At 40.6% G+C, this 23,362-nt stretch overlaps 1 protein-coding gene across 1 annotated transcript; it reads left to right on the forward strand.

Moving 5' to 3' along the window:
• Positions 1–1,348: 1,348 nt before the first annotated feature.
• stox1 (storkhead box 1) lies at positions 1,349–22,695 on the forward strand (the record flags this gene model as incomplete). Its single annotated transcript, XM_079248988.1, has 4 exons — positions 1,349–1,679; positions 17,731–17,883; positions 19,407–22,026; positions 22,542–22,695. The coding sequence occupies 4 exons, from the start codon at positions 1,349–1,351 to the stop codon at positions 22,693–22,695; spliced, it is 3,258 nt and encodes a 1,085-aa protein (XP_079105114.1).
• Between the last annotated feature and the right edge of the window lie 667 nt (positions 22,696–23,362).

Genomic DNA, 23,362 nt, shown 5'->3' on the forward strand with positions numbered 1-23,362 from the left:
ATGATCAGCATTGACACAAAATGAGTGGGGCTTCTGAAGTTTAGCCTAATATTTATCACGCTTTGCCCAAATTCCCATTTTCATTGGGCTTTTGAGCCGTCTCAACATGAGCTCTGTTCAACTCAGCTTTATTTGTTTTTCACTGAGTCACAAGAGAGTCATCTAAGGCATTTGTTCAGACACAGTCCATTTCAGTCCAGTTCACTGTTATCTAATTATAAACCAGCTAAAGCAACTATATGATCATATTAATCCAATTTTTACTCAGTTATGTTATTATTAAAAAACTGGGCTCTGTTATGAACTGGTGAGCTGTCCAGGGTGTTCCCTGCCTCTCACCCAATGATTGCTGGGATAGAATCCAGCTTCCTGCGACCTTGAATTGGACTAAGCGGTGAAGACAATGGATGGATAGATAATAAAAAAGAAAGGCTAAAGAAAACATTAGATAGCTAAGAATATCTGAAAATAAAAAGAAGGGAAAACGACACTTTTAACAGGAAGGAAAACTCTGCAGCAGAATAAAGTTTGGGAAAGGTGGCCAACTGTCAGTTATTACCTATCTATGAAGCTGTTATTATTATTATTATTATTATTATTATTATTATTATTATTATTATTATTGTTATACCTGGATTATTATTATTATTATTATACACAATCCATGCTGTAACCAAAGTTAGCCCAGATCATGACCTCTGTGTCAAACCTGGGCCAGTTAAGTTTTGCCAGGACCCAATTAAGCCAAAGTAACCCAATAAACCCAAATATTCCTCCTGCTTTAACGCAAAATGCTTTAAAACACTTTTATATTAAACTATTTCCTCGCCTTAAAGAACTGGGATCAAATGTTTATGGCAAAGCAGAAAATGAAACCGTGTGATGGTTCATTTCACTTGTTTGGATTGCTGAAGTGCCCCAGAGCAGAGCATTGGCTCCCAACCCACCAGATAAACTCTGCATAGATTAGAAAATCTTTGATTATTGGTGTTTTGCGCCTTGACATTAGGTTATTAATGAGTGGTTGGGAATAACCTGACAACACACACAAACACACACCTGTGAGTGGTCGGTGGGAGGTCCACCTGTGTGTTCCCAGCAGCAGCCTGATGAGAGCCGCCTCCTCCTCCTCCTCCTCCTCCTCTGCCACCGTCACTCGTCTCCCTGGGAGCCGACACAAACCAGCCGTCCGCTTCCTGCGCCTCGCTTGCGCCGTTCAGACGCACACTGGAGGAATGCGCCGCGATCCTTTGGAGTTTCATAACGGGAAACCCGCAATTTTAACAAGAGCGCGTTTATTTCGAGCAATGGTTGTTCGCCTTTTGGCTCCATAAAGGTGCCGTAGAAGATGTCTCACCAGCAGCGGCTCGTCCAGCTCTCCGCCGCCTCTCTGGCGGTGGTCTTCAGCCCGGACGACGACAGTTTCCGCGCCGGCGGAGGGAACCTCAACGCCAACACTGCAAGTGGTCAGGAGATTTTTGCGGACTTCAAAGCGCAAAACCTGCGCAGTTTCTGGAATAAGAGGCTCGTTAAAGCCATGGCTGAAGTTTACTTTCAAGGATGGATGGAAAACTTGGTGCTTTTCATTCAAGGGAACGCAAACAACCTGGAGGTGCTGAGAGAAGCGTGGATGCGCAGGGCTCTGAGGTCACCAAAGGGGTTCATCATTAAAGCTGTCGGTATGTAAGCTCAGCAATCATACAGTGGAGATTTATTCTCATGCATTGGGAGGTGGTCACTCATCTGCAGCTCAAAACATCTGCTAGAAACACCAGAGGAGCATCTTGATCAGGCACTGGAAGGAAGAGGACTCAGTGGAGAGCTCCAGTTTTGTTTGAGGTTATTAATATAAATATGTTCAAGTTTTAAAGTCAATCTACAGAGCTGGCAGATGGGGCTCTTTCCTCTCCTTTTCATTGGACCAACTGCAAACAAGTTCAATCAGATGGCTAAGACTTACTTTAGTAACAAGCATGGTCATTTCATGGATGTCAGAACAGCTGGTTTGAAAAGCATGACAGTCATTTCGGTTGGGTATTGCAAGGTAGTGTCTTTGCGAAGCAAACCATGAGGGGATACCTGCATGACTGATGGGGGTTTCCTTATCCCCTGCTTTTATAAATACAATTTCTAATGTGAAATTATTTTTACTGCTTCTAACAAGAATTTGTTTCTTAAAGCTCCAATGTGTGATAACTGCTTGACCTCTAGGCCTTCCTTTGATGTCGACACAGTGGTGTGTTTACCACTGTTTGCTTGCAGATCTCCACGTAATTACTTGTAATTGCTCCCCTTCTCTGGCTGTGTTTTCGAGCAGCATATAGCTGTGCAGAAAGAATGGAGCTGGAATGGAAACCTCTCTGCTCCTTCCTATAGCATGATCTCATGGGTTGTAAATGTCTGACATCGCCATTCGCCGGAGAAAATGACAACCTCATGTGGGTTTAGACCTAATGACTGTATTCCTATTAAATTTGCATGATCTTTCTGATCCTTTTCCCCACTTTAAATCTTCGGGCTGTGCATGTTTATGCACTTGTTCTGCAGAATGTAAGTGAATAAAATGAGATCTTAGGTGATTAAAGTTCCAGAAAGCTTTTGGTTGCCGAGTTGTCATTTGGTGCAGCCGCCTCGCCTCAGCTTCGTGTGTTTTCTTTCTTCCCTTTTTTTCCCACGTCTACCTGCTGACTCCTTGCCAGTCTCACAGCTCTGCCAGATTGAAGCACAGACAAGTAAGTGGAGGAATGTGAATGAGAGGAAGAGACCACACAGTGGGAGACCCCGGGAGGGCATGGAGGGACAGAGGTGGTGGTGGGGGATAGAGGTTGACATGCCATCCTGCTGTGAGACAGTTTGTGGCTCTAAGCTTTGACTCAGCACACAAATAAACACCATATGGGCCAAAGGTGATGCTGATTTATCACTATGCGTGGGATGGGCCACGGTGGTGTACGCAGACATGCAGAAAGTTCACAGGATACAAGGCAGGGATCAATATTTCAACCTGATCTTGTTAAAGCTTCACACCAGAAACTTGGGAGCAAACATTTCTGTGTGTGTACATGTCACCAACTTGTTCTCCTCAACAGATCTTTCACCTCACACCACAGCAATTTGTATGGAAATCAGAGCCGACAGGCTGTCAGAGCCTGGTTTACGGCCTTCTCACTGAGAATCGGTCAACAGTAAATCACTAAGCAACCGGCTGCCGACCGCAGACGCTTTTCTGTTACCAGGATTGATGTCCTTCCCCTGATTCATGGCCAGAGAGGCGCTGTGGAAGTCAGACTCCCAGACTGATGGCAGGCATGGACTGAAGGCCTTGACATTGTCCTGATATGAATACGTAAGCTGGAAAGCAGAAATATTATGAGTTATGGGCTACAGTGAATTTCAAACAGCCATATTTCCTTTCCCAGGACGGAGGAAGGTTGAGGCGCGGTCTGCTGCGAGTTAAGTGGTTAATTCAGGATATGTTAACTTGAAACTAACCAGATGTGGCCAAAGTTGGTTGATGATGTAGAGGAAACCGAAGAGATGGAGAAGGCACGGCAAACAAGCCGGCGCTTTCGTTCTCCAGTCTGCTTATCAGAGCTAATAGCCCGAGTCTGAGTCTGCGGCCTTATCATCCACCTCTCCTGAGGCCGGACAGGAGGTGTTGAGTAGATAGGGAGGGTTAATAGTTTGTAGTGAGGTAAACAGAGTGAGGAGTAAGCATGAGCAGGGTTGGTTGTTATCATTGTGGGAATGGGCCCCACTGGTACTGGGAATGACCTCTCTGCCTCTAATCCTGAATGTCTGCAGGGTGTTTCTCATTCTTCTACATTTACTTATCTCTTCATCCGGCCTCAGAATCATGTCAGCAAGACCGAATCAGAGTCAGCGGCCATTGTGCTGATAGAACTGTACTCTGAATAATCTGTTTTAGTTGATGTATTTATTGACAATCAACATTTGGAATTACTGCTGGAAGTAAAAAAACAAAAAAACAAAAACAAAGTTTATGGAAACAGTCACAAAGGAGAATTGTTTTTGTAGATTTAGCATCTTCAATCTTCTGAGTGATTCGGCTTTGTTAATGATATTTTCATGCTCTTTTGACAACATATACATAAACAACCCAGAATCCAAACAAATGTGTATGAATAAGTCCAAATAATTGGTGATTTTGTTTTAGTGGACTAATCCAGAATTGATGGTTTATGTGCAGTAATCAGCGCACGTCCTTGGGAAATGAGCTTGTTCATTTTTTGCAGAGTTATGTGACACGGTTTACACACTTTGATAAGTGTATGTTAACACGGCAGCTTGAGTTATGCTGTATTTATATAGATTTGTATGGTCTTGAGGCAAGAGATAAAATCTGATTCTGTCTGGATTAAATCAATGAGAATACCGATTAAGATTTGTGAATATTACTGTTTGTAGTTTTGTGTTTCGGCAAGAGTAACCTTCACAAAATTATTTTTTAAAACCCAGAGTTACTGAACTCCTCCACATCATCTGTTTCCCAAAAAATACACAACCATAAAATGCAAGTGGTTTAAATTATTCTTCTCTGTGGGGTGGCTGAGCATTCTCTGTAAGGTCAGGGTGAGAAGTTCGCAAAGCTGGAAAGAACATAATAGACCTCCTCATTGTAAGCTAGTTGATCGGGTTGGGAGATTTAACAGGATGCTGCTCTGTAGAGGTTTATTTGGCATGGCCAGCTGGGCAGGGGAACAGGGGTTGACCCAGGACTTGGTGGGGAGATTATCTACACCAGCTGGTAATCCCCTTGGAAGGAGCTGGAGGGAGATTCCTGGACTTCTCTGCTTGCATTGTGATGCCAGGGCAGGGTCTATGGCGGCTTTCAAACTATACCAGTATGTCATGTTATAAATATATATTTATTTGCACTTGTCATTACTCTCGGCTTGACTTTGCACTCTTATTGTAGAACCACTCATGTTCTCCATTGGAAACCAGAGACCTTTTGTATTATTTAGAGCTTTGCTATTGTGTCTGTTGCAGGATGAGCATGGATCCATGAGGTGAAACATTTATATGCAGTCAGCTCATTGGTGTAATGAGGTGTCCTGTACCCTGCCTACAGCCATCCTCTCTAAAATGCCCTCATTCTTCCTGAACATGGACCTAAGTGAGTCCTCTCACTTTCGCCACTGAAAAACACTGCTGGGTCAAATCACTCGCCTCTCTCTGGGTGGATTTTAGGCAGCGGGTCGTGACTATGCTGCGCTTTTTCAAGCTGACTTTCCTTTTTAAACTGTATGTTTCATTTAACTTGCCATACCATGTGAGGTAGCGAAGCATTCTTGAAATGCCTCATTTACTCTTTAGATCATTTCCTGAACTCGTAGCTCAGCAAGTCTCATTTCTGCTCTTTACTTTTCACTTGAAAGCGTTGTATTTTCACTCAAGGGGTGTTGTCTTTCATGAGGGGGTTTTGTCAAAGTCTCAAAGGGCTCCACTAATGGTCATAACTCTTCCAGATGTCAGCTTATTAACCATGACACTCCCTTGCCAGGTCCTACCGGCTATAAATGGCCCACCCTGTCCTAACTAAGCAGTAGGGGTCAAAGGCTACAACCTTGTTGCTAACAAGCCGCCCTGAAGTCATTTAGCTTCAGAGGGTTTTTCCTACAGGAAACAGAGCAACATCCATCAATACAGTATCCAGGTGTTCCTCCCTCACTTGGCAAAGGTTTCAGGTCGTTCCCTCCTAACTGTACACTTTTAGTTGTTTCTTTCAGCCATTTAACCACTAGTTCACTCTTATTATTCATGGTTTATACCTGTTATCTCCCACGACCCTTACTTGGACTAAGCGGTTTGAAAAATGAATGAATGACCTGTTATCTCTTAAAATCTACTTCTGCTCTACTTCCAATGAGGCTTTTCTGGTATTCGGAAGAAGCGGAAAGGAGGCAGGTTGCGTTAAAGTTAGTGTTTAAGAACATAAGGCCACTTTAAAGTGACACCATTGAACTTTGACGGATATCGACGCCCCGTAATGAAGTCCAATTAGGCGTCCGTTTTGCATACTGTTTCTACTCTGAGGTCTCTGAAGTCAGTAAAAGTCAGTCCAGTGCTGACTCTTCCAGTTTGCTCTGTCACTTTTTCCTTTTTTGTTGTTCTTGTTTCCGTCCATGAAACAGTGGCATGTAATGCAGTGTTGTGAAGAAAAACACAGCTGTCATGTGATGCCCTGAGCTGGAGCATAAAGTTCTGAAGTGTATACAACAGTAGAACAGAGTTTTGTTTCATGAGACTGTCATCTGAACTACCCCTGCAACAATAGTTGACAGTGACAGTATAACATACTCAATGCACAATCATGCAACAGTGTAATATTTCCATCATCTTTCATGGCCCAGTAACATTGTGTCTAATTTTTTAACTTTATTTCCTGGCTTATGAAATATAGCTTTTACCCAGCTGATACCCAAATGTGACAAAACATTTATATTGATTAGCAAAAATTACCCTTTAGGCTTATAAATATGTCAAAATTAAGCATGTGCATGCAAGCCTACAAACAGCAGATAATTTTTTTAACCAAATTCTTTGGCCAGTGTGATTCTGGCATACCGGGTTCTGCATGGACCCAAATCCTGGACTCCAGCTGTAACACTGGGGTGGATCTATGCCAAAAATAACAACTGAGGAGTTTCCTCTTTATCCTTCAGCTTACGCACCCTGTCAGCAGCCGCTTGGGTTTCGCTCATGGGACTTCTCTATACTCACTGTCATGTTAGACAAATTCTTGACACAGAAATCAGACTATTCTACATTAAATTTTATATTATTGTTACTCTATTTTTCCACACAGGATGTTTTCTTTGCTTGATTGAGGATTGATTAAGTCATGCTAACGTTGGTTCTGTTATAGTCATTTTCTGTATTATTGTATTTCACTAGGAAAAACATGCTTTTAACAGCCATGCAGAGCTGTGTGTGGACCAGTTGTAAGCCATTAAAAATATGATGAATAACACGGCATATACTGGACAGGTGCTGTGCTGTGTTAAACAGGAGGAAATGGGTATCATCTGCAACAAATGACCAGCATTCTTTATTAATGGCTGGTTGAAACCCATACAGATTGCACACGTCAGTGTTTGGATATTGAGGTGTCCGCAGAGAAGTGTTACATTGTGTAAACCAAAAGTTCTTCCTTCAGTGTCAGGCTTGAGGTACCTCTGATAAGAAGAGAAGAAATCTTGATTTGTCAGTACTTCGCTTATGAAACACACTGAAATTAGTCATCTTCTTCTAACCCATCACTATTTGGCTTTAGAGCAGTGGGCTGTCATTTTTCTGGCACCTGGGTATTTGGGAGGCCTTCCTCAGGGGCCCACAGTGGTTTACCTCTGTTACTTGAGACGTTTCTGTAACCACTAGGGGTCCACTCCCCAACTGCAACCCCAAATGTGAAAACGTTTAAATGGTGCTGAATGCTTGGTGTCCAAATAATAAAAGACAAAGTGATTTACTTTTATTTTATAAGAGGTATTTTAGTCATCTTTGTTTAATTTTCTGATGTACATGTGTTTATGACTTAGAAAACTTTTGGGACAGTAAAGCTACTCTATCACGTTTTTCCTACTGATGACACCTGAAAGATACATTGGTATTGATAATACCAAGGGATGGAGTGTAAAAGTTTTGAAATGTCTTTTTTATATTAATGTTGCCATCAAAAACTTGTGACTTTCCTCTGCAGATGATGGTACTACTCCATCATACCATCACAAAACCTGGTTTTTGTTGCAGATTTTCCTTCTTTCCAAAGAAAGATCTGGAACAAAGATTGGTATGACCATTCAGTCATTTTCTATACCCTTTATTCCAATTCTCTCAGGGGACCTGGAGCCTATGCTGGCAATTAGCAGGTGAGAGGCAGGGTACACCCTGGACAATGCACCCTGGTAAACACAGACACACAGTCACCAATAAACCTAACATACATGCGTTGGGAAAGTAGAGTACTCATAGAGAACATTAGTAGAATGACCATAACACATATTTCCATATTTAAGGTCCATTCCAGATTAAAAGTTGACCCTGCATCTGGTCACATTTGCACTGGCATAAGTGAATATAACTACGGTAAAGACTTACTGCTGTATTCCTATCAGCTGCTGATGAATGATGGTTTTCATGCTGTGCCATCTCGGTGTTCATCTCGCATGTCCAGTTTAGGCTCGCACTCCTCCCCTTTATGTGAATCAGTTGATGTTGTACATAGTAGAGAAATGTACCAAACAATCATTGTTTTGGGAACGTTGCTTTTCAGCATGATTACCTCACCAAGGTTGCTCCTCAAAGCAGATGTTCCTGTCATTGCTTTTAGACCAAATGACATGTTATACATGACAAAGATTCAGCACATGGGACACTTACCTCTCTAATATGAGACAGAACAGTAATGCACTGGTGGATTAGAGCCTAACAAGCTGATCAACATTAGTTAATCAGTGACATAAGCAGTCCCTGGTAAAGGATTATCAGCCTGAGCAGCACTGTGTAGATTTTTGTCCAACACTACCTTAAGATAGAGGCAGAGATGGTCCTGGGTGTGTTTTGGGACAAAGCCAGTTGGATTAGAGACAAACAGACAAAATATTCCCCTGTGACTGCAGACAGTTATTCATGGGGCTTCCTTTAGGAACAGGGTAGGATTTCCTGCATTTGTAGCTGTAAAACATCAGCAAACCACAATTTACTTGAAAGAGAAGTCAGCAAGACGGGTCAGCAGAACCTCTTCCCACAAATCCATCTTTCTTTTCTTTTTTCTTTTTCTTTTCCTTTCTCTTTTTCTTGAATTAAATTTTCTATATCCTGCCTGTGTTATCAATACCTCTGAGTTAAAGCTGGGGTAGGTAAGGTTGGGGAGCTAGCAAGATGTGAAAGTTGCACCCTGTCTTGGCTCCTCCCCCTCTGGTTTTGTGTGATCGAAGGCTTCTTTATTCGCATTTATTTCCACCAATGATTTTCTCTTTCTCGGCTGTTTACCAGGAGGAGGCAAATAAACTGAGCCGGGTCGGTGAAACCCTTCCTGCATTTTCTCAGCCATGTTTGCCTTCTTCTTCACTACTTTTTGTATTTTCATCTTAACACGCTATTTATATCCAGGGTGTGGCTATCGGGTATGCACTGCAGGAGGGGGAGAAGAAGCTTACAAAATATAAGAAATAAACAACTTCCATTTGGCTTGAATGTTTTGATTGACCAGAGTTTTTACAGATTTACAGTAAACTCAGGGGTCGAACTATATTTCTTATTGTTCATGATTACAAAGTGTATAGACTACTATCAGGATGAGGAACTTCACCCAGAGTAAAAAAAAAAAAAAGTCTCTGAGTAAGGTTACCTACCACTGCTTTAAAAGTAGCTTAAAAGTGGTCCAGTATCAGTTTATCCATTTGTTTTTCAGTCCAGGCTGACAAGCTTACTCTTTCAAATCAACCTTAACAGCAGTCATTGATGAATCATCCACAACTTTTATTTGCTTCATTTGTAACTACACTCCATAGCTTAACTTAAGTATTAAAAAGTATTTCTTCTGTGACTGAATACATTTTGCTAAGTTTAAAGATATAATCCTGATCAATCTTGTCAGGTAATTTACTCGAAAAGCTGAAAATTAACCTATGTGGACTTTTTTCTGGAAAAAGCACACTTGATCCAACATTATTTTGTTTAGTATTTTTCCACTTAATTATCTAATGTTCAGATGAAATACAAGATGTGACTTCAGACATCCTATAACTGGATGCAGATGAATGAGAAACACAGTGTTTTGAGCACAGCCATAGAAAGACACCATGCAGTTGTAGACATTTTAGCATTCCACAAGAAATGTCAAAGCAAGAACACAGAACAAATAAAAGCCACTGCTGAAGAGTTATAGCAGACTCCAGGGAAATGGTTGGGTCCATAAAAGCAGACAAGAACCAGATATGGGGTGTGGTCCATTAAATGTAAGGAGGTTTGAAGGAAAAAGATGGGAGAATATTGTTCTACTAATGTGTCTCTTGGCATTGGCATGTATTGGTATCATGTTACAACAAGCCAGTCAGGATTTCTATGAGACAAATCACAGTCCTGCCACAGGTCTTCTGTTAAACACTTGGTCGGGGTAACAGGATTCTGCAACTGCTTATTGACCTGGATTGCAAAAAAAATGTTAAAACTTCAACTCTGATGGCATAAAACTTTATTTACAACTGCAGGGATTGTGCATAGTTTGTAGTAAACAACTGTGTGAGGGAAGATGTCTGAAACTCTGTGAATGTCACTTTGAGGAGCGTCGTCGACTCACAGCCTCTTTATACATTCTTGCCAGCATAGATTAGAAGTCAAAAAAGCCTGGCTTGGCAAAGCGACTCTCAAAAAGCTGGTTCATGGATACCCAAAATAAACTTCTGCTGCTGTTTTGTCTTTTTCTTTGGCTTTGTACTGCATGTGGCAGGTCACTGCCACAGCAAAGGTTTCTATGGTGACGAGAGTCAACACAAACCCGGCCTGCATTTCTATTCATTGCTCAGATTTAGTTGATGAATGCTCTTTTGTCATGGATTTCTTTGTCTTATCTGCTCCTCGGATGTTTACATTGAAATGCAGAATACAGAAGTTAGTGTTCATAGCCTGATAAAAGCTGTGAGGATCAACACATCCATCTGAGTGCTGACTGAGAAGAGGACATAGTCCAAACTTTGCTCTTCTCATCCCACCTCACTGCCTCACTTAATATTTAAACACTCACACACTGAGATGCTGAGGCATCGATGAGTCAGTTTAAATACTTGTTAGAAATCAATCAATAAAGCTGTTAAATCAAGTAAACTTGGTGTTTTATTGCTTCTTGATGGGTTTTGAACACTCTGTCATGTATAAAAAGCATGCAGCAACAAATATTTTTGCAATTTTTATTTGTAATATACCAAAGGCGCTTTCAGAGTGGGAGGACAAGCAGCAGTGTTGGTCTGGTTGTTGAGACATTTGGGCTCTTATTGCTTTCTGAAGGGATCTTTTCACCCAGTTTATTGGACCATTTAACTGCAACGCCCACATCTGTGTAGTCTATGGGAGTGAAAGACACAAACTCGTAAAACACTTTGAAAAAAATGCGTGATGCACTCACTCACACACATATACACATATAAGAGGAGGGTGGAGTAAGGCTAGTCCAAAATGCTTAAAACAAAGTGGTTGTGGGACTGGGAGGGACTCGGGACATAAATTACAAATAGCCTCTACTCCCATTATACTAAATCTGACTGTATGAATGTTTGACATTGTTTCACTGGAGAGGTAAATTTTCTGTGTCCAACTTTCAGTTGCACTGAAGCATTGCGCTCACAAGGCCCCAGTCAACAGGAGACGAGGAGGGACTATGCAGTTGACCATGCTGAATGCCGCGCAGTGTGTTCTTAATGAGCGAGAGAGAAGATTAGGTTGTTTGCTAAGTGGAGTCCAGGAGATTAGACGATAAGATAAGATTAGGTGGTGTGTGTTTGAGAGTATGTGTCTTGCGAGTGAGGATTAGCCGAAACAGACCTGGTATTGCAGTTACGTTTTTACCTGCGCTGGCACGATGGTGAGAGGCCAGGGACTCCATCCAGCCGCAGGTTGTGCAGGCATTTTTATTTCATAGATCTGCAGTGTGTGTAGCGTTTATGTGATCCTTGTAAACACAACTGGCTTTCTGTAAAAGATAGATGTAGTTATGGGTACATAAAACCAGTGAGGAAGGGCAATAAAGCTGCAAAGTGCTGGTTCTAAAACACCTCCAGCTCCAGTATGTTCTCATGTGTGAAGTTTTCCCAGAGTAAATGACTTTTTTTTCCACAAGTCATTGCAGTGTCTTTGGCCTGACTGATGAGACACTGCAATGGCCAAATGGGAAATTTGAGGCTTTCACAAGGCAGTTAACAAACCAGTGGGTGACATCTCTGGGTCATAGGAAATATCCATCCATCCATTTTCTTAACTGCTTAGTCCAATTCAGGGTAGTGGGAAGCTGGAGAAAATATAAGAAATGAAATAAAAACAGAAAAGGATAAAATAAAGCAGATAAATGCATAATAGTTATAGTGTGAAGAAAATAACAGTTGTTAATGCAACAGTACAATATGAAAGTGTTTAATTGGCATTTAGCTCTGTGTCACTTAATCTGCTTTATTCTTTAGTTTTTGATGGAATGGTTAGTAATAACCATTAATAGTATATTATTTAATAATATATTAACAGTATATTAATTATAGTAATAATAGTTAATAAGTTAGTTTTATGGTTCTGATGGAAAGCACACATTTTCTCTGAATGTGCTGCTGTATTAGGTGAAAACCTCTTTTTCTAACACGTTTATTAACTGTAACCTTTTCAGGTAGAGAATCTGAAACTAACAGCAAAAACTTCAGAACAAAAATTGGGGAACGACCTCTGAGTTTTTATGAAGCAGCGGAAATTCTCAGATCTTACTGGCAATTTTTTAAGTATTTATTTAAAAATTACCAACTTAAACACAAGCAAGATTTCTCAAACAAAAATTTCCATCTCATTTCTGGGTCATATGCTGGCTTTTAGTAGAGGACATCACACATGTAAACATTCATAACATTTAATTTGCTTACGAAAGCAAGTTTCCCCAGCATTATAGATAAAAAAAAAAACAAACAAACACAAATATCAATCTTATGACATTAAAAATTCAAGGGAAACATCACTTCAGTAAATCCCACACAATAATCTACCTGAGCATGCATTTTGTTCATATTTATGCTTTTTGTTTTCTGTTACCAAGTTGGCAATGCTTGAAATTAACACTCAGTTGCTGTACTTTTTACCAAAACGTAAAGTAAAATATGAAGACTGACCGCCAAGTAGTTTACAATGTCTTTGAATATGCGTGAGTTTGTTTGTCATGCGATCATGTCATGTGATCAGACTAAGCTTCAGTTAGCTGCTAAGTTTTGCTATATTGTTCAATAATTGATTGAGAAGTAAAAAGAAAAAACAAAAAAACCCAACCTAAAATACAGGAATTAAAATATATCTTTTTGTCAGGTTCAGGTAGGTTATCTCATTTGTTTTTGGTCCAGATCACTTAGCCTGATGCCTGCGTTAGTCCAGCTTATGGATCAACATTATACACAATACAGTTTGGAGTGTGAGTTTTGTTTTTTTAAAATTTCTTTTCAGGACACTGAAGGTAATGCACTCACATTTGAAATGGGACTCATGCGGCTCCGAGGCCTGCTGAACAACCCAGCTGTGTGAATGCATGTGGCATTGATCAGTTTCAGCACAGCAGCCTTAAAGATCTCAGCAGAGAAAGAGGAGGGAAGGTATCTGTCAATCATGTCTACAATGTGAATAGTCAGCTACAGGCATTTTTCACTGTATCCCCCAGGCAGCAGTTCATACTTGCCTGGAAGGGTTTACAACATGAGGAGAAATTCATGGTTTAAGTCAAGTGAATTACAGTAAAATAAGTTTGAACTCATTTATTTGAAATTCAGTGTTAAGATCGATTTATCTGACTGAAATATGTCATGGAGTTTTGGAGGTCATGTAATCTGAGAATGAGAATTTATTTATATCTTTGACAGGGTATCATAGGTTTTAGAATAACATGTTGACTAGATTTGGCAAGTAGGCAGCGCAGCATGATGTAATAATAACCTATTACCCATTTGGAAGGATCCTACACTGCATCATATATTTGCCAAATCTTGGCTCAGTAATTGAATATTGGTAAGTTTGTCCAAAAAGAAAAGTTTTCCCACATTTGAAAGGGTTAATAGTTGTTCAAAACAATCTAAGTAGAGAGGACTGTAATAAAACTTAAATGCAGGGTTAACAGATCATATTGTTTTAGGGATCCATTAAAAGTATTGCGTCTTGCAATGGACTGGTGACCTGTTCAGGGTGTACGCCGACTCTCACTGGATGATTGCTGGGATATGCTCCAGCTCCCCGCGACTCTTATTTGGACTAAGCGGTTAAGAAAATGAATGAATAATGTAATTTCACAGTGGTGTTCAGACACTGGCTTCATTCTGCTGATTTTGGAAAAGTCTCTGGAAATTTATAAAGATATTAGACCATCTATCAGTCTTCAAAACATCTTTTAAACAACTTGAATTTGTGAGTCAGGCTTTCTTTGGACTTTTGTGCACAAACCTTGATGACATTATGGTCACTCTGTCAGGGTGATGTTATTTAACCCTATTCCTCAACAGTTTTCACAAGCTGAGTACATCTGACTCCTCAGAGACCATAACTTACCTCAACATAAGTCTGGTTCTATTTTAGCTGCTGCTTCCCCGCTTGTGGTACAAGGTTTCTGTTGCCATGGCACCCAGCTGGGTATTCAGGCTGTGTATGACAATAGGTGTAATGTCAGCATCCCAGTCTTAGATTACAGGAACACTGAGCCCCGTTCCCCCTGGAGAGAAGACAGTTACACAGTGATCCTCCCTGACGGTCACGCCTGCTAATGTTCGACTCAATAAACACTAATCCTTGTTCTGCTCCGTCCTACCATTACTTTTTCCCACACGTAAACTGCTGCAGGTGCTTTTTTTTCTGAGTCCTTATTTGTCTGTATTCCAGCCATAATTAATTTAATATTGGATGTTGTTTTTGCTTAAATGAACCATTTAGTGTGGTTTTTTTTTTTGTTTCTAGTAACAATATGTCAACAGCCAGGCTAATATTCTACAAAAACAGAGCTTGCAATAAAGACTTTACTTTTGGCCTTGTCTCATCTTTTGTGACCTTACGTCTGCAGACAGTCATTATAAATGGTTGCTCTGAAGACAGGCTGCCAAGCATTCCTATAGGAAGTTAATAACAATGATGGGGAGCTAAGTCAGCAGCACTAATTCACTGCTGAGGGTGATTGCTATTGAGATATCCACTCTAAGGTTTAGTCAGCTTAATGCCTTGTCTCATCAGAGGGGACACAGATGTTTTTCTTTTACAACCTCTGGGATCAGTTTTACAAAGAAATACTCATGTCTGTAAGTCTTATGAGCTTTAAATGAGCTCAGTGAGCTTTTTATTTATTTACTGACTGACCTTGAAATATTTCTCACTACTCATTTTGCATTGAATGTAAAGTCATTTGTAGCTTGATTCATACACGGGTAGGAAAGCAGCCCTGCTGTCTTTTTTTTTTGTCACATTGAATGTTTCAAAGCTAGTTAGTATTCATTATGGAAGGTAACCATTTTGGGAACACTGAGACACTTTTTGTACTAAATGTCCAGTTTTCCTTGACTATTTTTGGTTTTGCAATTATAAAATAGATTTTTAAAAACATTTTTTTTCCAAATAAATAAAGATAATCCATTATAAAACCTTTGTCATTTTTATTGGTTTTATTGATCTTTTTACGTGTCGTCTTGGGCATTATAGCAGCAGAATGATGGTCTGGCTACTTTTGTTTTTTCCTTGAATTCAAGAAAAATGACAAGCAAAAAAAGTTGTGTATATATATATATATATATATATATATATATATATATATATATATATATATATATATATATATATATATATATATATATATAATTTTTTTTTTTGGGGGGGGGTTTTAGTCAACAAAAATCAGCATAATTGTGAGAATCAAAATTTTTACTGACTCAGCACCAAAAAAATTGGAATTGAATCGAATTGGGACAAAAGCATATTGACACACCCCTAGTATTTGTCCACAGTGGATCTGTCAGTAAACACAGTGTGTCCTCTGTCATGCCTCACAGTGAGGCAAATTTTATTTTCCTGTATATTTTTCCTGCCTTGGACATAAGTGGTTCAAGTGTGAGGGTTGTAAATGTTTAGTTTGCATGAAGTGTGAGCTTGGCAATGTTTTTGTTGAGGGCCCCAGGGGTTGATGGGAGAATCACTCACAGCCACTCAGACTTGCCACATGTTTAAGCCTAAATCTGCAGCAGCACACTGATACACAAATAGTCCCTGTCAGAACTGTAAGTTTTCTAAATAACCTGTTTTCACTAGAAAATCAGAAATACATGGAGGAGAACGTTTCTGTCAACAACATGAACAGGTTGGATGGATTTAATTATTTGTTTGTATGTGAGAATTTTACATTCAAGTAACATTTTAAAAAGATGGTATTTGTTTTATAAACCTGCCATTGCATTCTTGATTTTATTGTTTTTTAAATGTAAATTTGTCTATTTTTTCCCCCGTTCATTATGCATCTTTTATTAATGCGGTGTAGCTGATTAACTAAAACCAATTTTCCAGTCCTGTGGGTAAGGTTATGTGCATGCCCTTGTGTCGGCTATTCATTGTAAGAAAGTTTATGTTTGTGGTAACCCAGCCCAGATGCTAATCATTTATCGGGAGCAGACTCTGGTTTGTTTTGGTGCTTTTACTAAACTCCCTCCACGCTGGTAAACATTACTGTTTGTGCTCTTTGCCTGTGAAGAATCAGTTTAAAAAAGCAGACATTGTTAAATTATCAATATTTATACTTTGCAATGCAAATACACAGTAGGTGTTTAAAAAAGGCTTGTTTCATTTTGTTTCCCTTTTATATTATCACTCTGGGTTTCAAAATGTCTTCCCAATGCAATGAAACCCACATTCTTATTATAACCACAACTACATCAGAGATGGATTTAAATCCAACCATCACTAATCTTCAACTAAGCTGTAACATTTGAATGTTTATTAATAACAAAAACTAACCAACCAAAGTCTCTAAAACAGCAAATAACTAACATTATTTGGGCACAGTTTTTTTCCTCTGAACCAAACAAATTCCTGGTGGGATGCAAATGTTTAAGCCTTCAGATTGAACTGGAGGTATTAGTTGTGACCTACTAGTTCCCTCCAATAAAAGGGGGGAAAGGCACATCTTTACCATGGTATTATTATTACCTCTTGTCTCTGACCAACATAAGCATTTGACCAAATTAGAGACTTTCAACTTTGCCAGCCAGGAAATGAGCTATATCATGTGAACCTTAGCATTTAGTTTTGGTCCTTTCCCAAAAACAGGCCTTGCCAGGAACAACCCATTTTTTCCTGAGGCAATGTAACTTCTGCCGTCATGCTTCAGTTTGGTTTGTCCATGTGTGAAGCTTAGGTTGATTGTTTTACAAACTGAGAAATGTTTCTTAAATGTCTAGTGGGTTTAAAAGAGTTTACTTTTACAATTCAAAGCTTTGGTTCTTCTGTCTAAAGGGCTCCTACAGCTGGTCTCCATGAAACGCCATCAGTCGATGGAGTCATGCAGAGTTGTGGGATTTTGATGTCAGCTGCACATATGCAGAATAACTTTTAAAGACAAATACTCCAGACTGTCTCTGTGCCTCTCTGACTCTCTTTAACATGCTTGTGTAAGTACCACTCCTATACATGTGGGACTGTATGATATGGGGGGCAAGATATCTGATCTGCCCAGCAGGCAGAACTGTGGTCATTTCTGTGGGAGTAATGGAATTCTGTGGTCTGTCTCACTACTGCTGGAATTTCAAAAGCAGTCAGACATGGTTCATATAGCTCACATAAATAGAGCACCACGGTCATGATTTAGAAGGTGGTCATGATAGGAATGTCAGCTTCAGTGCTTTGAGCTGTTTCACAGAGATAGACCTCCCCGACCTAGGTGTGTTGTTATCCTCTGAAGCAAGCCCACCTGTTTCACTCATTCATCTGCTGACGTGTGTGTTTTTGTTTCAGGTGATCTGTCACCGGTGCAGATGTCCTCCGTTCCTCAGTCCCAGTTCATTCCCTTGGCTGAAGTGCTGTGCTCGGTCATCTCTGATATGAACTCTGCCCAAATTACTGTCAGCCAGGACACACTTGTTAACTACATGAGCAAAACCCATCCAGGTAATCCAGAAAATATTCCCTCAGCTGGTTTCTAAAGGACTGCTTTCATATTTTGACAAATGCACCAATAATGGTGTCGCAATGCGTGTGAAATGTCAATTATTTAAATGATTCAACAAAAAAAACCAAAAAAAAAAAAACAGCATGTTATATGAATTTGCTTTAAAAATGTGTTTATTTTGAATACATAAACTATTATATATTTTCTTATTATCATGTTGGGAACTGTTAAAAACATTCTCAGTTCAAGACCATTTTATTAGTTGTTTTTTATATGATGTATAAAATGTCTTAAACATGCATTGCCTTGAACTGTAAGCAGGATAGTTGAGCCAGTGGAGTTTTAATACAAAGCCATATTGCAATATGTGCAGAAAGTTGTTTGGCATTGTCTTGCTGAAATGAGCAAAACTTTCCTTTTAAAAAAAACACACACACACACACACACACACACACACACACACACACACACACACACACACACAGCATTGATGGTAGTAGCATGCTAGTAGTGCTTTCACAGAAGTGCCGTGTGCTAAGCGCTTAATTAATTCTTTACTTCCCATTATTGGAAAAGATAATTTTGTGGAATTAAAAAAAAGACACATCCTGACACCGGTGATTATTGCCTCTTGTCTCTGAGCAAGGCAACACATTAGGCCATATTAGGATATGAATCAACCAGACTATGATTGCAGTTACTCAGTCTTAATCAGCACTGCAGTGTTTTCAATGTAGACTATTAATTTGCAATTGTGGATAAATTAGTATTCTGTGGATTTGGATGATCCCTGCGATGGACTGGCGAGCTGTCCAGGGTGTACCCTGCCTGTCGCCCAAAGCCAGCTGGGATAGGCTCCAGCTTCCCCGCGACCCTGAATTGGATTAAGCGGTTTAGAAAATGAATGAATGAATGACTGGATTGATGTTTCTGCTGTCCATGCACTAACCTCTACTACAGAATCCCATCTGTTTCCTCATGTAGTTTTTTTTCCCTCTAGTTTTGCCTTGTGTTAAGGTGTCCATGGATTTTATGAATCTTTAAATATTATATACTGTATATAATAATAGCCCCATATTTGTATCTGCTTTATGTTAAGATACGGTTATTAATACTGTTTAGTTAAATCTGGTACTTCAAAGTGAAGGAACATTTATACATGCTCACGTTACTGTGTTGTTTTGCTGACATAAAAATAAATCTTTGTGGCATCAAATTAAATATTAAATTTTAGAATTTGAAAGCATGGCCGTGGCTTTTCTTGGCGAAACATGGCAAAAATTCAGTCCTAACAAAAGTCACCTCGTATGTTTGTATAACAAGATAATCCCATCAGTCAGCTGCATTAACTCTGCAAGCATTGGCTGAATGTAGAGACATAAAGACTCTCTGGCTCTGTTCAGACATTGTAAAATCTGTAACACATTTAAACTTTTCACATTTATTTAATAAGATGGACATTTGTAAATATCCATCACAGTATATACATTGTCCCTAACACTCTTCTGTGTTTCTGTTGCAGGGATAACCATTCCCACTCAGGACATCCTCTACAATGCACTTGGAACTCTGATCAAGGAGCGCAAGATTTACCATACAGGTGAAGGCTACTTCATCGTCACTCCTCAGACCTATTTCATCACCAACAACATGGTCCGGGAGAAGAACTGGTGGACCTCAGGCTCAGTAGATGACCCTCCTTTGCCTCCTCCTATTACTTACCTTCTTAACAATGATGTCTGTGCTGAGAGTACTCACACGCTCCCTGTGGCCCATTGCAAGAGTTGCAGCTGCTTCAGCTCTCTTCAAACTTCCTCGAATGTTGCTGCCACGACTGAAACGGCCACCGTCCCCTCCTCTACTGTACCAGACCAGCATTCTCTTTCTGTTTCAATAAGCGAATGCACGGGCAAAAGCTTGAAGTGGCCACGGCCGTCGGATCACAAACCCGCTGTGCAGCATCAGTCCACCTCTACAGCGGCAGATTGTCAGGCGAGTGAGATCAGCAAAACAACCGCCACAACTAATGCGACTGTTCGTAAAGACAACAAACTGGGTAGGAAGTTTGGCCTCAGTTTGTTCAGGAGGAATGGGGCTAAGAAGGAGAAGCCAAAGAAGGAGTATGCATCATTTTCAGGCCAGTTTCCCCCAGAAGAGTGGCCCGTTAGAGATGAAGATGACTTGAACAACTTGCCGCGGGATCTGGAGCATGCTATCATCAAACGCATCAACCCTGAGCTGACCGTGGATAACTTGACACGCCACACAGTCCTAATGAAGAACCTGGAAGAGAGGAGGGAAAGGGGCGTAGACAGGGTGTTGGATAGGGGTCCGGACAAAGATGACAAGGGAGTTGACAAAGGAATGTCTACTGACATCCTTACGTTTTCGAAACACAGACATCACCACTCATCTAGAGCAGGGGGAGGGAAAAGGTCTTCCCAGAAGCCATCTCACGGCAAGAGGAGGGCCCATTCATCCAGAGACAAGCAGAAGGAAAGGGAAAAAGAAAGGGTTAAAAGCAAGGCCCACATAGATGTGGACAATTATCCAGAAGGGAATGATTTGATTCCAACTCGTCTCAGAGTGGAAATCCCAGTTGATGCACCTGATCAAGTGGAAGACGGTGGAACTGTTGAGGGAAAATCTCTTTATAAAAAACGCATTGAAAACCCTTTCCAGACTCATCCAGTCAGAGAAGCTGAGAACATAATTCTCACCTCCAGAGAACACAGAAGGCGAGATGTGAAAGAGGGCAAGGCCAGTGGGCCAGGGAGGAAGGAAAGAGCAAGTCACCGTTCCAAATCATGGGACCCACATCGGGCCAAAGTGATGGCTGCAGATGGAGAGAATGCACTTAAACTCCCCTCATCTGAGGACAGATACGACAGTGCCCATGAAAGGGACTTTTCAGCTGATCAACCAGACAAGAAGCCTGCCAGAGAACTGCCTTTAGACTACAGCTCAGCCTATCCAGAGAGCAGCACGCTCCGGATAGATGACAAAATCCGACATCAGAGTGAAGAAAACAAGGAGAGATGGGAGGGAGAATTTAAAAACAGGAAACATCCAGATGCTCAAGAATACAAAAAAGTCTCCGAGAGCCAAAGCAGAGATGACAGTCTGGCTAACATCCAGCAATATTCCCACTTCAATGTCATTCCTCCTACGCATCCCTATGAACCTGTCATAAATCACTCATATGACCCAAATCTGCCCTGGCCTAAGCCTTCTTTACAGCGGAAACATTCCCTCAGACTCTCCAGTCAACAAAGGGATGATGTTCAGAAGCCTGATGAGCATTCAGTGGCTACACCTGAGGATCAGCAGGAGATAAGACCTATGACAAACAGAGAGCAGAGCACCATGAGCCATGGAGAGCAGCTAGAACTGACACCTGACAGCACTTCCCCTATAACAGACACAAATAGCTTTATAGAAGACGACTTCAGACTCTATCAGAGACCAGCTGGACCTGAGGATGATGACGCCTGCAGCTCCTTGTGTCTGAATGTCGAGGAGATCCTTGATGCTGCAAATGAGTATCAAAGTGGTATAGCACATTACCGCAGTCACCAGCGGGTTAACCATGATCATGAATCTCATATCCAACATCAGAAACCTCATAGTTACTATTATAAAACCCCTTTCCAACAAACACAAGTTGCCTTCAAGCAAGATTCAAAGGACAGCTCTCTGAGAGATCAAATTTCCCCTGCAGCTCAGATAAGAGCTTCCCTTAACTCCACAAGAACCGGTGAGACCAGCTGGAGACTCCAGGATCAGAGGACTAGATCAGAAGGTACCCAAAATGCACCCATCCAAGGGGAAAGACTGCATGAAGCTAACCTAGCTGTGGAACGTCCAGAGGCATGTGAAGTGACAAACAGCAGCATATTTGACTACTGCCAGGCCAGTGAGATGGAATCAGACTCTGAGACTGTCAGAAAGTCTGCCGATGAAGGCGACGGCGAGTCCGCTCACTGGGCAGCTGATGTGGAAGAAGTGCAGGAGGATGAGCTTGATGAGAAGGGCATCCCTGAACGCATGCTTGGTGGAGCTAGACGGCCAGAGGCCGGGGAAGTGGTGGAGATGGGAGAGAACCAGAGCATCACAGGAGACAGTGGTATAGATTCTCCTCGGTGAGTACTCCATTTTAAAAAACACCTGTAATAAAGTCTTATTAAGTCATTTTTGTTTAAATTGGTAGTTTACTTTGAGATCAGGGATGTCTCATGAAGCCTGAATCTAAGAGCTAACATAGGCTTTCCACTGCAAGCCCACACCACACTGTAATGGCCTACATTTCTGAAGTGGCTTTGGGCAAAATAAACACTGTACTGATGTTCGTTAACCTCAAGGTTACGTGTCTGTGGTTGGCCTCTATACCAAAATGTGTTTGACTTCTTTTAAGGTAAATTGCAATAAAGCTGAACAAACACCTTGTGGCCTATTATAGCATCCAGTGTTTGGACAGAAGGGAGTCATTTCTGATAATTGCATGTAATTGCTGTGCAGCACTTAAAAACTCATTTTATAATCAAAAAGGAAGAAAAGCCTTCTTCTTTTGCATTGAACACACTGTGGAGCTGGGTATGTTGGAAGCAAGATGGAGTAGGATGACAGTGTGTTAAGTGGTTGTATTCTGTCCCTACAGGACCCGCATCAGTCTGGGCTCCAGCAACACTGTCATTCTCGAAGGTCTCAAGAGAAGAGGCTTTTTGCAAAACTTGGAGAAACTTCAGTCAAAGAGCAGCACCATTCGACCACAGAGCTCACTGCTGCAACTAACTCCTGTCATGAATGTATAGCCGGCCCCTGCTGAAATGTTGGAGCCAACACACTTGAGTTCATTGTGAAAAAGCCAAAACCATCTGCTTGAATCTACAGTATGCAAGTGATATATCCAGTCATTTACTTTTTTTGTAGACTACCTCCACATACTGTGATGATGGGAGTCTTTGTAAAGATGTACAGTAAAAATGTATCTTTGTTAATAATTGATCTGTGTGTTATGCTTTACCCATCCATACTCCTTGCATATGTGCTGTTAAGTAACACACATTTTATGTAATATAAATGCAGGTTTTCTTTCTCCACTTGTCTCAGTAGTAAGAAGTTCAAAAAGCAATAATTTGTTTTACTCTGTCTTTTATCATTTACCACAAATAAAACTGTATTTCTCCCCCAAGATGCCTTTTGATTTTGTGTTCACATTTTCATGTGTTTTCTTATGTTCTGACAAAGTCTGTCAGCTGAAGGTCTATGTGTTTTAATTAGAGGATATAGTTTCGATCAACTGCTTGAAAATATATATATATGTGTGACATTTTAGTTGTAATTGAGTTCTTCTCACCTCTCAGATAAATGAGCACAACTTGGTGTACACTGTTGGTGCTGAACTGGAAGCACTATCCTCAGACTAAATCATCTGTGATATAAACCAGAGCATCTCTCTGCACCCAGAGGGCTGATAAC

This window comes from Telmatherina bonti (assembly GCF_933228915.1).
Source record: "Telmatherina bonti genome assembly, chromosome: 11".
NCBI lineage: Eukaryota > Metazoa > Chordata > Actinopteri > Atheriniformes > Telmatherinidae > Telmatherina > Telmatherina bonti.